The 15,856-nt window shown below is 38.3% G+C and overlaps 2 protein-coding genes across 2 annotated transcripts; one reads left to right on the forward strand and one right to left on the reverse strand.

Annotated features, from left to right (window-relative positions):
- Positions 1-584: 584 nt before the first annotated feature.
- LOC121868745 (proline-rich receptor-like protein kinase PERK9) lies at positions 585-4,871 on the reverse strand. Its single transcript, XM_042369621.1, has 3 exons — positions 4,765-4,871; positions 3,590-3,678; positions 585-1,252 (listed from the first exon to the last, which is right to left on the reverse strand). Exons 1-3 carry the CDS (start codon positions 4,771-4,773, stop codon positions 775-777), a joined length of 576 nt encoding a protein of 191 aa, XP_042225555.1. The 5' UTR covers positions 4,774-4,871; the 3' UTR covers positions 585-774.
- Positions 4,872-12,497: 7,626 nt separating this feature from the next.
- Positions 12,498-13,937, forward strand: LOC121868744 (proline-rich protein 36-like). The gene is made up of 3 exons (XM_042369620.1): positions 12,498-12,563; positions 13,092-13,180; positions 13,325-13,937. Exons 1-3 carry the CDS (start codon positions 12,555-12,557, stop codon positions 13,842-13,844), a joined length of 618 nt encoding a protein of 205 aa, XP_042225554.1. The 5' UTR covers positions 12,498-12,554; the 3' UTR covers positions 13,845-13,937.
- Positions 13,938-15,856: the final 1,919 nt, after the last annotated feature.

A 15,856-nucleotide genomic window follows, 5' to 3' on the forward strand; every position in this document is an offset into this window, starting at 1 on the left:
AATGTAGTAATGTAAGCACTGTGAGGTGTTATGCTTATTAGTGTAATATTCATTATTGGGGTATATGTTATCATTAGAACTGTTAGCTAGTAATTTCGGTACAACCCTACAAGATCAATAAGCAGTTATATTGTTTGGACTGTTAGTATTTCTGTAACGGTTCCATTAGGTGTGCCCTTTGTGGATATACTTGTTGATAATAGTCATAGTTGGTTCAGTTATATTTTATTATTGACATATTCAAGATGTATTTCACACCCTGTATCTGATTTACCTGGGACGTCTCCAACTTTGCCCTGGTGGTGAATCAGTAATTTTCAAGTGATCGAGCAATTTCGTGTGGCTTTTACTTTACAGATTTATTTTTATGATTTAGTTAATAAAAAAAATGATTATCTGGTATAGATGATGTCCTTTGGCCATTGTGATTTTATTTTCTATCAGTCTATCAGAATCGAAGATAGCATTTAATTTACTACACGTTGCAACAAATCTCATTTTTCTGTTTTTTCTTAGATTTTCTCTATTGAACATCTATTTTTGTATCTGAGAAAAAAATATAGGAATTAAAAGAAATGTGGTGATTGATTTGTTATACAATTCTGTATTTTTTTGAAGAAGTAAGCAATGCTAATGCGGAGTTTTGTCAAATTTGCCATTTTGATGCAAATAAAAACAACAATGTATGATGTCTTCAAAATATATATATGACATTGCCTCCACACAAATTGTTTTGCACTGGAAGAAACGGAGATGGCTCAGCGTAAGACGAATCTAGTCTTCATCGCTGTCATCAGAAATCATAAAAGTGGGTTTTGCTGGAATAGGATTAATGGCTGCCATGGTCTTGCGGACGGCAGCAAGAGGCTGAGCATGGGGTGCAGCGACAGGGACGATGTCCAGGGTCTCCTCACTTGAGTCATCATCGTCAAGAGAGATGTAGGGGGTGATCACCTTTGGCTTCGAAGCAGGGACAGGGTTGGGCATTATCTGAGAGTAACGGTTTGCTACTGGAGGCTGGGGTTCTGGGATGGTGGCCACTTGAACAATGGCGGGTGGTGCTTCGAAAGTGGGATTATACATGGCCGCTGCAGGTGCCAACTTGGGAAGCTGTGGGAGCGGGGCCGTCTGCATGTAGAGGGTGTTGACGGGTGAGGCTGGAGCTGTGATGGGGGCAGCATTTTGGATGGCCAGGTTCAAATAATCAGCTTCAAACTTTGCCTCAATTTCTTCTCCATACTCATCTATATACCTGGAATGGAATATGTGAAAATTATTGTTTACTCAAGCTGAACCAGTGTGAAATACTGAGATGTTTTATTTGGAACTAAATTTGATAATGTTTCTTAATAATTACACATATCCTGTTTAGCATACCCATGATCTTATTTGCGTAATGAAGAAGGGTTTAACCCTTCTATAAACAAAAGCAAATACGTCTGAAAACAAATCCATGTTGATAACTGAAGTATTAATTAGGTGAGAGAATATTTAGTCCGAATGTTTGAATAAGTAATTGGCAGCTCTAGTGGTGGTATATCTTTTGAATCCCTCAGTATGATAAGACAGGGGGACACTTCAAGCAGGACTTGGAAACGTCTTCGAGTATAGTGAGTGTTGGTTGATAAATATGTGGAAATAATCACCTGGCAGTTTTGTCGGCTATCCTTGGTCAAGTTGCCAAATTGTTTACCAGTGTCGTTTACCTGCTCTGTCTCGGCACATAGGAAAATGTATACTCGAACAGAATCGATGAATGAAGTAAAGTGTGAAGAGGTCTTGGTCCGCTGGTGTGTACATTGGTGGTACGGGAACTGGACTTGAAGATTGGTGGCGGACTTGGGGGGACTTGGGGGTTGGTGGACAGTACAAGAATAATGGTGGAGAAATTTGAAAATACTCGTAGATTATTAGATCTTGCGGGTCAACCTAAGTGCTTCTCTTGTTTCATGTTTGTGTTTCAGCTAAGTTTCGTCGGAAAGTGTATACTCCCACGTGCGCCGTACACCCATTGTGTCTATAGTCATACTAAACTGTATAACTGCATACAGTAGTTTATAAACATGCTTATCCAATTATAAACCTGCATGGCTGCTTCACTGAATATTTATTATTATTATTATTATTTTTATTATTATTATTATTATTATTATTATTATTATTATTAATATTATTATTATTATTATTATTATTATTATATCACAATGAGATTAGGTTAATTTTATAACTAAATAAAAGTATCCCATAAATAACGTCTCGTAATACAAAACTAGATAATGTTCTCAAAGAAAATTAAACGGTTACAGTTTTGATCGGTAACTTTAAAAATCTTAAATTTTCAAAACATCATCTTATATTCCGGTTTGACGGGAAAAGGAAGCAAGTGACTTGTTTAATTCTATAACGTTCCCGAAGAGTTCGTCCATCTGACACAAGGTAACCAGATATAACATGCTCGTAGGCCGTAGGGAAGAGCTAAAACTTTTGGTGTGTGTGGAGCATGGGGGGATACATAGCCCTGTAGTACTTCATAAAATACATGGGGGAAGTTATAGCTTAATTTGGTCACTATCTGGTATTATCAGCAATAAGATATATCGACAACTGAAGAAATACCTCGTGTCTACCGAGATTTCTGATGAATCGAGTTAATATATTGGACTAAATATCAATAAGAACTTGTATTATACCTCCTGTAAATGATACAATATATAACTACACAGAAATTCTTGGGGGTGTACCCACCAGCCAAAAGTTTGTGGGCTTCAGCCCTTCAGCTCCTACGCCTCTTTATAACATAAATATCTTCACCTAACCTGATCTACGTTAATTTTAATAGAGTATAGTTAACCACGGCTCGTTCGTGTCTGTTGTCGTGGCTCCAAAGACTAAAATTGTAGAACAAGCTGTGACTGTCCTTGTACATGCACTCTTCGTGAAATCACATTCGTTTTTTTCCTGCCACCATCAAATGTTTATTATTATATGACTTCTAATACAGCTCAGCGCGCCTGCGCACTACTGCCATTAGCTTTGTTGGTGTGAATTGCGCCGTTAAGCTCTAGTACGGCAACTTTAGGTGAAGGTGGAGAGGACGAAGTACTGTAGTGTTCCATCAGTAAAGGCAATAGATGACCTAACAGAACAAAACTGTGCTTACATTAAAGTACGGCCCGTTCATACACTGGTGTCCAATCTATCCCCTTTCGAAAATGTAATGTTACTCTAGTTAGGGCTTGAACATACTTTGTTGTGTCGACAATAAACAACGCCAAAATTAAAAGTAAATTTGCATGCTATCGGAAACTAGACTCCCCATTTACAAATATTCTCAATTTGTCATTGCGTCCATTCAATTGATGTACATCATGGGTAGTAGGCAGACACACATGCAGGGTCACTATTGTCTGGAGTACTGTGTATAATACTTTTGTTGAGTTACGTTCAAAATGAATACAAGTCTTTTCAGAGAGTTTATAATATTGCTTTACAGACGTACATAAAATTATATCCTAACATGCTTATAAGTATAAATAAATGAATCAATATTATAGTAACAGTAAAACAAGTGTGTTTTTTTATAACTTACGTGTATAAGATGGTAACGTCACGAGCGTTGTCCCCTCCGATAAGAGCGATGCGGCAGCTCGCCAGACCAACCAGCGCCAACAGCACCAACTGTATACATACACCCATACAGTATATTGGTTAAAATATATACTCATAGGAACGCGAGACTAAAACACCAGCATAAATAATAAATTGTATAAAATTTGAGTTATACCGGTTTGTAGATTTTGTTATTGAATCACATAGGAAACATTTTGGCAGATATGTTAAACGATTGTGTATTTGAGTAGTTAATTATAATCTTATTTAAAAAAAAACTACGCGTGGTAAAGTGGTGCGTACAAATATATTTTAAAGTTATGAAGAGTTACACAAAAGTAATAAAGCAATGCTTATAATTATAAAAGTGTACAGCAGCAACATTCATAAAGAAATCATTATTATAATAAAATTCGTGAAAATCTATCCTACTCATATGTGTAAACTCCCCAAATTGTTAAGATTTTGAATGTTAGTGAAAAGTTGCTGTAACACCAACAATATTTGGCAGCGATTATTTAGAGTAAGTAATAATTCATTGTTACCCACCACTGGAAAAATATGTTTTGCGAGATTCTTAGATAACTAATAGATATTCATACTTCTGTATAGAGATACAATATTGACATTCAAGTCCATGACACAGACACCTGTAATCAGCGAGTATTGAAAGCGGGGTGTTATGGGAAATACGTCACACGTCAATTTATGATAAAAAATTAATTATGTTCAGATTAATCTACATGAATAGCCAAATTGAATATGATTGCGAAGTACATTATTTTTTTGTATGATAATGTATTACGATAACCGATAAAAAAAAATATATATATATATTATAGTTAATGGTGGAATTCCCCAGCAATTCTTTTGTCAATCGATAATGGACATCAATTTATTTGGTTTTGGTATCTATGACAAAATAAAAAAGACGTTTGAAATACGACAATAATCCACATAGAAAATGAAATCATTTTGTAAGCAAAACCCCCACCAACATGCCAAAGTTCGTCAAAACTGGGTAACTTGTTTCGAAGATATTGTGTTTCTGCACACACACACACAGGTAACCCAAAACAATAACCTCGTGCCTCATGACAAGTAAAGATTAATAACACCCGCGTTCTATCATGGCTCACATGCTCACATACTTACACTCTTCATGGTTGAGGGTCAGTATAGGGGAGTGGACACAGCGGTGAACGGGAGAGTCGAGTCAACTGATAACCCAACTTCCTCCCGCCTCTTTATATACCAATAGCAGAGGGTCAAGAGCAGACAGGAGTATAGGGTCGTGTGGGTGTGACGTAAGAAGTGGGTGATCAAGTTTTTGTTTTTGTAGATGTGTGTTGCTAGGCTCGTGGTCCTTACCTTAAATACTGTAGGTGAAGGATGTTAGTCCTGCAACTGTTTGTATGGTTTTGTGTTGCATGTGTGTGTTTATGAGTATTTTTTATTTTTGTGTATTTCATGTGTCTGTGGATGTATTTATATATACCTGGTATAATAATAATAATAATAATAATAATAATAATAATAATAATAATAATAATAATAATAATAATAATAATAATAATTAATGGTTTATTGAAAGAGCATGGCAACCAGAAGGCTGAAAATATAGTTATATAATTGGGGAATGAGTCACTTGATTGACAAATAATATACATGTAACATAAGTGATACAAATATGATATATATTAACAAGGCTGGGAGAAGGTCATACTACAGGGCATTTCAACATAAGGACAGTGCAAAAAGGTAAGATTGACTGGAAGTTAATACACTGGTTGACTAAGAGTTGTTGATAATTTTTACAATCGTTGGAACTGAGCTGTTCTTTTAACGATCAGTACGTGCTCGTATGGGCTGGATGCGGTTGTGGTGTCGAACAGCAATTCGTGTGTGTGTGTGTGTGTGTGTGTGTGTGTGTGTGTATGTGTAAAGATACATTCAATTAAATATATAAAATCTTTAAAAGTTGGGAATCGAAACCTGGACTCTGAGTCTGAACTGGGATCGCACCACCGAGTCACCGAGTCACAAAAGCACCGACCGCTGCGGTGCTTTTGTGAAGATTAGTAGGGTCATTACCTATACTTGACCTCTGTGGACTTGATCTCACCCTCCTCTGTATATATATATATATATATATATATATATATATATATATATATATATATATATATATATATATATATATATATATATATATATATATACAGACGAGGGTGAGATCAAGTCCACAGAGGTATACAGTAGGTAATGACCTTACTAATCTGTGGACTTCATCTCACCCTCCTCTGTATACATAAATGGATAAATAATTATTTAAAAGACATTATTGGCCAAAGGAAGGCTATAGGTAGAAGGATAAATCGTGGCGAATTTTACCTCCGGGAGTATTATAAGGTATTGGCCAGTGGGGTTAAGACCGAGACAAGAAAAGCCAAGAGGAACTATGAACTGAAGGTAGCAGGGGAGGCGAAAACAAACCCCAAAGGATTCTACCAAATGTATCAAACTAAAACACGAGATAAGATTGGACCAATACGTTCAGATACCGGCGAGCTAACTGATAACGACGGAGAAATGAGCAATAATCTGAATAAATATTTTTCAACAGTTTTCACCACCGAAAATTTAAACATAATACCCGAGGCACCGACTCTATTCAGAGATAGTGAAGAAAACAAATTAAGCGAGATAGTAGTGACTAGTAACGATGTTAATAAGCAAATAGACAAACTAAAGCCTAATAAGTCACCTGGTCCCGATGAGATATTTGCCAGAGTATTAAAGGAATGTAAGGAAGAGCTTAGTATGCCCTTAGCAAAGTTGTTTAACATGTCATTAAAAACAGGTGTCATACCAGAATCCTGGAGGATAGCGAATGTAATACCGATTTTCAAGAAGGGGGATAGATCACTATCCTCTAACTACCGCCCAATCAGTTTAACATCCATAGTAGGTAAATTACAAGAATCAATAATTTCAAACTCTATTCGAAACCACCTGGAGAAGCACAAGTTGATCAATGATTCCCAACATGGCTTCACAAGCGGGCGTTCATGTCTAACTAATCTATTAACATTCTTTTCATCAGTTTTCGAATCGGTGGACGAGGGGCACAGTTATGATGTGGTATATCTCGACTTTAGCAAAGCCTTCGAGAGTCCCCCACGAAAGACTAATTAGAAAGGTAGAAGCGCATGGCATCAAAGGTAATATCCTTAAATGGATTAGGGCGTGGTTAAGGGACAGGAAACAGTGAGTGAGCATAAACGGCACTAAATCTCATTGGAGCAACGTCACTAGTGGAGTTCCCCAAGGCTCAGTACTTGGACCATTATTATTTATTATATCCATAAACGACATAGATATCGGCATAGACAGCAACATAAGTAAATTTGCTGATGACACTAAAATAGGACGTGTAATTAAATCTGACGAGGACTCTGCAAAACTACAGGAAGATCTAAACAAATTTTTCGAATGGTCGAAAAATGGCAGATGAAATTCAATGTGGACAAATGTAAAGTACTCAGTATAGGAGATGTAAACAGGGAAACCAGTTACCAGATGAACAACGATGCCATTGTGGAATCCAACTGTGAGAGAGATTTAGGAGTAATGATAAGTAGGAATCGTAAGCCAAGTAAACAATGTGTTTTTGCTCGTAACATGGCTAATAAAGTACTTGGGTTCATACAAAGGAGTGTTAGTTACAAGACTAGCGAGGTCATCTTAAAATTATATCTAGCGCTTGTGAGACCTCACCTGGATTACGCAGTTCAGTTCTGGTCACCGTATTACAGAATGGATATAGAATCATTGGAAAGAATCCAGAGGAAAATGACAAGACTAATCCCGGGCATTAGGAACCTTGATTACAGAGACAGGTTAAAGCATCTTAATTTGCACTCCCTCGAGAGACGTAGAGTGAGGGGCGACATGATAGAGGTGTATAAATGGAAGTCAGGGCTAAACAAAGGGGACATTACAAAGGTACTCAAACTATCCAACCAGGAGCGAACTCGAAACAATGGTTTTAAATTAGACAAATTTAGATTTCTGCGTGAACTTGGTAAACACTGGTTTGGAAACAGAGTAGTGGATGAGTGGAACAAGTTACCAAATATCATCATTAACTCGAATACGCTGAATAGCTTCAAACATAGGTTGGATGCTTATATGAGCAATAGGGGTTGGGTATAAACGGGACTGCCCAGTATGGGTTAATAGGCCTGCTGCAGTTTCCTCCATTCTTATGTTCTTATGTTCTTATAACTTGTTCTGAACTTCTACTTAGTTTGTACTCACCCCTGAAGATGTGAATTACACGAAAGCGCTTGGGAACTTCGTGTTTTCTTTTTCCTTGTGGTTATCAGCATATACCTGGATCACGCGCACCTACAGTGATTTATTTGCATATATATATATATATATGTATATATATATATATATATATATATATATATATATATATATATATATATATATATATATATATATATACTTCCTTCGGTTGGTTGTATTTAGGGCAAGGTCTATGTATTTAGGGGATCCTTCACTTCGAGAAGAGAAGGGTCGTTCACGAAAAATTGTGAGGATTTTCCCTAAACTGTGAGTAATTATTTCTTCTACTACCTCTTTTATACACACGCGCGTGCGCGCGCATTGTCACTATCAGCAAACGAATTTGTTCTTAAATACTGCAGTTAGTTTCATCATTGACTGTCTAAACAAATAGTGTAATGCGGTGTTAAGGCCCACAGCCTCATCAGTGTTCGAGGAGTCAGTACAGTACAGTTGGACTGGGTATTCTCTTGAGTTGTTTTCGAACAAGAGCATGTTGTCGTCGCAGTAGTCTCTGTATTTTATTGTAACTTTACTTTCCTTTCAAATTTTGTGGCTGTTTTATACATGGCAAAAACTGGGAAGTGACCTAAGATGTTGCTATAAATAAATCCACTTCCAAGATTGTTAGGAGTGTTGTTCGACCAGATAATATTATGATCTATCACAGTGACAGAGGTGGCAGCTACTCTGGTGGGTTTGTTTATTGTGTTGAACAAGAGCTTAGAATGACGGGTAGCGGAAGGTCTGCTGAGGCGTCCGTCTTTGATTTTAGTAGTTCAAGGTTGAAATATCCTGTAATGTAGCAAAGTTTCCTTTCCAAACTTAAGATAAAGATAGCTCCGACAATTTATCAAGAAAGTTCCTTACATTGGTTTGGGACCTTCTGTAAATTATCTCCTGCTAAAATATTCCGTGTTATACTTTGCACAGTATTAACCTTCACAGCCTGACACCACTGTGTCGTGACGTAATGCCGCAACGACTAGTAAGGGATGTTATACAAATGTTCAATATCGGCAATGAGTTTGGTCTCACAGTGGGCAGTAGAAGATGTACACTGATCTATAAAAGTTTCTTGGTGAGAGGGAATACTCCTGATATTATGGCACATTAAAGTGAAGGAATGGGGTGGCAGGAGACTAGAGCTAAACTCAGGCGAGTCAGGAAAATAATAGGTACAACTGGGGATGGTGTAACCCAGTGAGTGTTGTAGAAACGAATTAGTATCAATATGAGGGAGTATTGTGTCGTCACCATTGGTAAAGGGGGTGTAACACATACGGTCCAGTACATCCAGGGTAACAACACCAGCATCATCAGTGTAGGAATATTGGTACTGATTAAGGAACAACAAAAACTCAGGGTCACTGAGTTGTGAAAAAGGTAAGGTTAAAGAAATTTAGAACAGAGAAGGGGTAACGCATTCACGAGTGCTACAACCAACACACTAAGATGTCTGGTGCTGGTGAGGTGGACTCCTGGTTTGGGTGGGAGGGACAACTTCCTCTTGGTTAAATGGGCCGTCTAAAATAAGAGAGACGTTACCTTCTATATCATCCGGCTTCCTTTGTCACAACCCGTCTTATATGAGGTGTTTAGAGGGGAAGTAAGGAAAGTTTAAGTGAAATGAGATAAACTTGTATATATTTTTATTAAACGATCAGTATGACGGTGACTCTAGACTCGCGAGTGACACTTACTGTGGACACCCAATAATGGGACCAGAAATGTCTTGTTTAGTCCTTATCGCTGTCCTCAAGGATGTTGGTGGTGGGTCTTAAAGGAAGAGGATCGATGGCGGCCATGGTCTTGCGGACAGCTGCAAGGGGCTGAGCTGGAGGGGCGGCCATGTCATAGGGACACCAGGAAGGGGCTGGGCAAGAGGTGCTGCCATTGTCATAGGGAGAGCAGGAGGGGCGGCCATTGTCATAGGGACAGCAGGAGGGGCGGCCATTGTCATGGGGACAGCAGGTGGGGCGGCCATAGTCTTGCGGACAGCAGGTGGGGCGGCGGGAATGACTTGTTTCATCTCTATGATAGCAACATCATCTTCAAAAAGGATATATTGGATGACCTCCCTGGGCTTGGGTGTAGGGACTGGGTTGGCAGCCACCTGAACATGGCGGGTCTCGATGAGAGGGGCGGGAGTGGCAGCTGGTGTGGGGGCAGTCTTCCTCAAGGCGGGTGGAGGAGCAGCCTTATTGAGTGTCAACCCCAGCTGATCTGCTTCCACCTCTACCTCCACCTCCTTCCCAGTGTCATCTATGTAACTAGAATTAGAGAGAATTATATTTTTGTTTAATAACTATTACCAGCAGTAGTCTACCTTGCTTGGTAGGTCGTGTCTAATAATGTATTTCAAGCAAATTGTTATGGTCACTATTGGAAAGTCTAAATCAAGATTTGTTACTCACGAGTATAGGATGGTCACGTCACGGGCGTTGTCCCCTCCGGTAAGAGCGGTGCGGCAGCTCGCCAGACCAACCAGCGCCAACAGCACCAACTATACACAACACAACGGTGAGTTAAGTGCCAACAGAAATCTACCAGCCATTAATGTGAGAGAATTCATCTCTGTCTTTTAAGCTCAATGTAGTAAAGATACAACCTTTTATTTGGGTTGTGAGACCTGAATAATTCATGAACCATTTACTGGATGATAGTTTGTGTATTAAACCATTGTTACTTCAGAAGGTTTCATTATAATTTATTTGTTCATCTTATTTTCTCACTTACAGACTAAGCGTTTCAGTTTCCATGATCCACATTTGATGTCTGTTTTTAAAATAATGTTTATTCATATGTATTAATAAATTAAAAATGGGAAAGTTCTTATTACAATGTTTTCAAGTTTAAAAGCTAATGTCTTTTGTTATAAACGTATGAGGAACATTAACAAAGACATATATTGGCAAGTTGTACTTACACACTTCATGATGAAAACGGGAAGGTGGGGAGAGGACCAAAAGAGGTGTTGGGTTAGCAGAGGAGTAGCGTCAACAGATGACTGCACATGACATGACATAAAAGCTAGTGACAGGGGGGAAAGAGGTTCAGGGGAAGGATAAAGGGAAGATAGAAGTGAATTTTAGAAGGAGAGAATAGGTGCAGTGGCTAAACACCGCTTGCGTGAGGGGATATGACTGCACCTCTTGCCGCCGCCTCATATACCAGCTGGATGGGAGATGGATGGGACTGCTCAGTTACAGGTGGTATAGAGGACAAGTGGATGACCACCAAATAAGGGAGGTTTTTGTTTGGGTTTTGATGCTAATATTTTCTTTCATGTTGTTCCCTAATAAAAAAAAATATTATACTAGGGATACTGGAGAAGTGTAAATAGCTGTGTGTATGCTACGCTAAAAAGGGACAATTGGCGAAATAATGATAACTTATTTATATTTTCCTTTAAACTTCTGACTGGCCATAAACGATCATGTAGACAACCATAATGAAATAACAGGAAATTTTTGCCATATATGAATAAAGTGATTAGGTATATCTTCTATGCAGCTATACATTTCTGCAGGAACCGGACATATTGGAGGGTTGGCTCTCTTAATAAATCGGTTTACAGATGTATGCACTTCTCCCTCAATTTTGTCAGGATCTTCTTACTGTTTTTTCCTAACATGTGAGTTTCTGGATCATTTTACTCATTATTTTGTCGATTTCATCTTTGTTTTCCTTCGCCTTCTCTCACTCACGTTATTATTATCTAGTATTACCGATATCGAGTTCGTGTTTTACTTCTATAGTTCATCGTCTATAAGATAACTACTTCTTTAGTGATACTAGCTTCTGTCGCTTGTTCGATAGTTACAAAATATAGTTGAGTTAATAACTTGTGGCATCCAGGTTAAAACGCTCATTATTTATGTAATCAGTGCTTATTATCATTATCAAATTATTAAATTGTATTCCTTGATTGAATAACTGGAGTCTAGTGTTACAGCCAATAATTTTGATTTACAAACTAAGGGAAACAATAATTTAAACAAAATGCCTGAAATAGAATGGTGCAAAACATCAATACAAAGGAATAAACTCAAGTTCGAGACTCTCTCCACTGAACTTGAGTAAGTTGTTTACATTTAATTTCCGGCAGCCTTGAAAACCAAATAATTTTGTCACGCATCATTTAATTTCACGGATGCAAGTTTTTCGAGTAACATTACTTATACTTGAATGATGGTGTAACTGTCACTCATCTTACCTGGTCGAGGATGAAGCTCAGGTAAATCTCTGGTGAAGCTCCAGTTGTATAATATATAGTTAGCAAGAAACATTTCCTGTGGACACATACACGTATTTTGAGATGTAGTGACAAGAATATACACATTTCTCCAGTATCGCTTATGTAATGTGGTTACCAAGGAACAACAGGTGGGAAGGCATACATTAGCATCAAATCCCTAACAAAAACCTAACATGCCTGGTTCCACGCCCGTCTGCTATAACCTTTTTTGTACCATTCTTGTTAGTACATAAGGCGGCGGCAGGAGGTGCAGTCATCTGTTGACGCTACTCCTCTGCTAACCCAACTCCTATTTTGGTCCTCTCCCCACCTTCCCGTCTTCATCATGAAGTGTGTAAGTACAACTTGTATGTATTTTGTTAATGTTCTTCGTATGTTTGTATAAAGAAACGTTAGCTTTCAAGTTTCATAACTTAGTAATATGAACTTCCCTCGTTTTAATTTATTAATACATATGAATAAACATTATTATAAAAACAGACATCAAGTGTGGTTTATGGCAACTGGAACACTTAGGCTGTAAGCTAGAATATAGGAAGGAAAAGCAAATTACACGAAACCTTTTGAAGACTAAATGGAACATAAAATTTTCATTACTAGTAACTTTATCTTGTAACATAAGACATGAATAATTCCATTTTGTTTTCTTATTTCATGTTTAACATACAGCTTTCAATAAGTAACAATGGTTTAATACACAAACTATCATCCAGTAAATGGTTCATAAATTATTCAGGTCTCACAACCCAAATAAAAGGTTGTATCTTTACTACATTGAGCTTAAAAGACAGAGATGAATTCTCTCACATTAATGGCTGGTAGATTTTTGTTGGCACTTAACTCACCGTTGTGTTGTGTATAGTTGGTGCTGTTGGCGCTGGTTGGTCTGGCGAGCTGCCGCACCGCTCTTATCGGAGGGGACAACGCCCGTGACGTGACCATCCTATACTCGTGAGTAACAAACCTTGATTTAGACTTTCCAATAGTGACCATAACAATTTGTTTGAAATACATTATTAGACACGACCTACCAAGCAAGGTAGACTACTGCTGGTAATAGTTATTAAACAAAAATATAATTCTCTCTAATTCTAGTTACATAGATGACACTGGGAAGGAGGTGGAGGTAGAGGTGGAAGCAGATCAGCTGGGGTTGACACTTAATAAGGCTGCTCCTCCACCCGCCTTGAGGAAGACTGCCCCCACACCAGCTGCCACTCCCGCCCCTCTCATCGAGACCCGCTATGTTCAGGTGGCTGCCAACCCCGTCCCTACACCCAAGCCCAGGGAGGTCATCCAATATATCCTTCTTGATGATGATGTTGATATCATAGAGATGAAACAAGTCATTCCCGCTGCACCTCCTGCTGTTCGCAAGACTATGGCCGCCCCACCTGCTGTCCCCATGACAATGGCCGCCCCTCCTGCTCAGCCTCTTCCTGCTGTCCCTATGACAATGGCAGCACCTCTTGCTCAGCCCCTTCCTGCTGTCCCTATGACAATGGCCGCCCCTCCAGCTCAGCCCCTTGCAGCTGTCCGCAAGACCATGGCCGCCATCGATCCTCTTCCTTTAAGACCCACCACCAACATCCTTGAGGACAGCGATGAGGACTAAACAAGACATTTCTGGTCCCATTATTGGGTGTCCACAGTAAGTGTCACTCGTGAGTCTAGAGTCACCGTCATACTGGTCGTTTAATAAAAATATATACAAGTTTATCTTATTTTACTTAAACTTTCCTTACTTCCCCTCTGAACACCTCATATAAGACGGGTTGTGACAAAGGAAACTGGAGCACATAGAAGGTAACGTTTACACTTTTGCTTGACATTTCAAATGATTACCAACACTAAATACCCGATCTAGTTATAACAGATGAAAGTGTTACATGAAATCGCATATACAGTAAAAGAACAGATTTAACTTCTTTTGACCCGAAATATTGATTAACTCAATTAACAAAAGTAAATATTATAAATGATTATATATACACGTTTAAATTTCAATCAAAACAATTCAGAAAATATAACAATAAGGACTATTCTTTGTTATAATTAGGTTCTATTCTAAATGTGATATTGTATAACATGAGATTACATGCGCTGCTCAGGGAAGAAAATATTAATAAAACCAAATTAACACTTTATCACTAACATAGAAATTTGCTTCATTCATATGACAACTGGACCCAACAGGTTATCGACAAGTTATGATGACTCATTAGTGAAATAAATTTTCTACGCCTCTCCATCATGAATCCCGTCCAGCCCCTGGAATTAGAACTGACCTTTGTAATGCCTGTTGACATTGCTGCGATGCCATTGTAGGCCCATACAACAGACACGCCTCTAGACGTATCCCCAAATATCCCGAGGGTTGAGAGACTACCCTGGCCAGACTTCACATTGTTCACTCTACACTGACTCACAGTCACTTGATGGCCCGGAAACAGCAACCATTATATATCAATTACTTCATTCCCTTGACTATGATACACTTGCTGTTCGAGTGTCCCAGCGTGGAGACCTTAGGAGGAGGCATCTGTTCAGGACCCGAGGAGAGAGTGGCAACTATACCGCCTGTCCTTGGTTCTCGCGGCAGATGTTTCATTTTTAGAGGACTGGAATTTTAAGTTTACCGATAAGTCTGGCCTTTAGCGTATATTAAAAAAAAAATCTTTCAAATATAAATGCGCCTTGGGTTTTCTGTTTCATCAGGTTTGGAACAAGTGACTATAAGTGAATATGGGATCACATCAAACTTACGACGCCAGATGTGTTACCCCCTAGGCCTAGATAGTAATGATAAATAATAACAATAATAATTAGAATGGCTTCCCCCCATCTGCAATTTAATAGTTTCATCATGGTAATATGGTTTTCATAAGTTATACCAGTTATACCTTCATGTGACAGGATAAACATCAACTGAATGAAAATGTTTCAGAAAGATAACATTTGCCAGGACATTTGGTCGGTACATGAAAATCTGGTACAACAACAAATTGTTTTATGTCGTCTGTGTGAGATGCCGAAAGTTTATCATCACTATTGTCGTTATTGTCCAAAAAAATAATAAAATTTCTTGTCCTTAATCTTGTTGACCAACATACAGGCTAATTTATTTTCTTTTGACAACAGTTGGCAATTATAACTGTACTAGGTCTTATACTACACTCGCATTAACACATTTCTGGATCTAACCACATAATGTAATAACTCGTAAGAAAATGACTATTTATTTCTTCTCGGTCAATTATCCTGTCGCCACTACTTCTATTTACCCAGGGGTGTTTGTAGGACATGTAAACTGAAGGAAGCACAAGGTAGACTTAAGCTGCAGGTGGTGGAGGAGCCACAGACAAGTTGTACTGAGTCAACCAATACTAACAATATAGTGAAATCCAATTATGACAATATAAAGTATGGGTAGGTTTGGTTAATGTTATAGACATGTTTGTGACTTACAGTATGATTTTTAGATAAAGATTATGAATGAGGTCTTTGTGTTTGTCAAATTTAGTTATCTAAGTTGGTTAAAGATTCATTGCTATAATTCCTGTCTCAGAAGTTAACCTACAATGAGTATTTCAAAATGTAAACAAGGACACTTAATCAAAGTAAACA

This window comes from Homarus americanus, unplaced genomic scaffold, assembly GCF_018991925.1.
Source record: "Homarus americanus isolate GMGI-L3 unplaced genomic scaffold, GMGI_Hamer_2.0 scaffold30535, whole genome shotgun sequence".
Classification (NCBI taxonomy): domain Eukaryota; kingdom Metazoa; phylum Arthropoda; class Malacostraca; order Decapoda; family Nephropidae; genus Homarus; species Homarus americanus.

Coding starts and splice junctions, on each gene's coding strand:
- LOC121868745 (XM_042369621.1), bottom strand. Junction 1,253..3,589: donor GACGTTACCATCTTATACAC/GTAAGTTATAAA, acceptor ATTCCATTCCAG/GTATATAGATGAGTATGGAG.
- LOC121868744 (XM_042369620.1), top strand. Junction 13,181..13,324: donor GACGTGACCATCCTATACTC/GTGAGTAACAAA, acceptor CTCTAATTCTAG/TTACATAGATGACACTGGGA.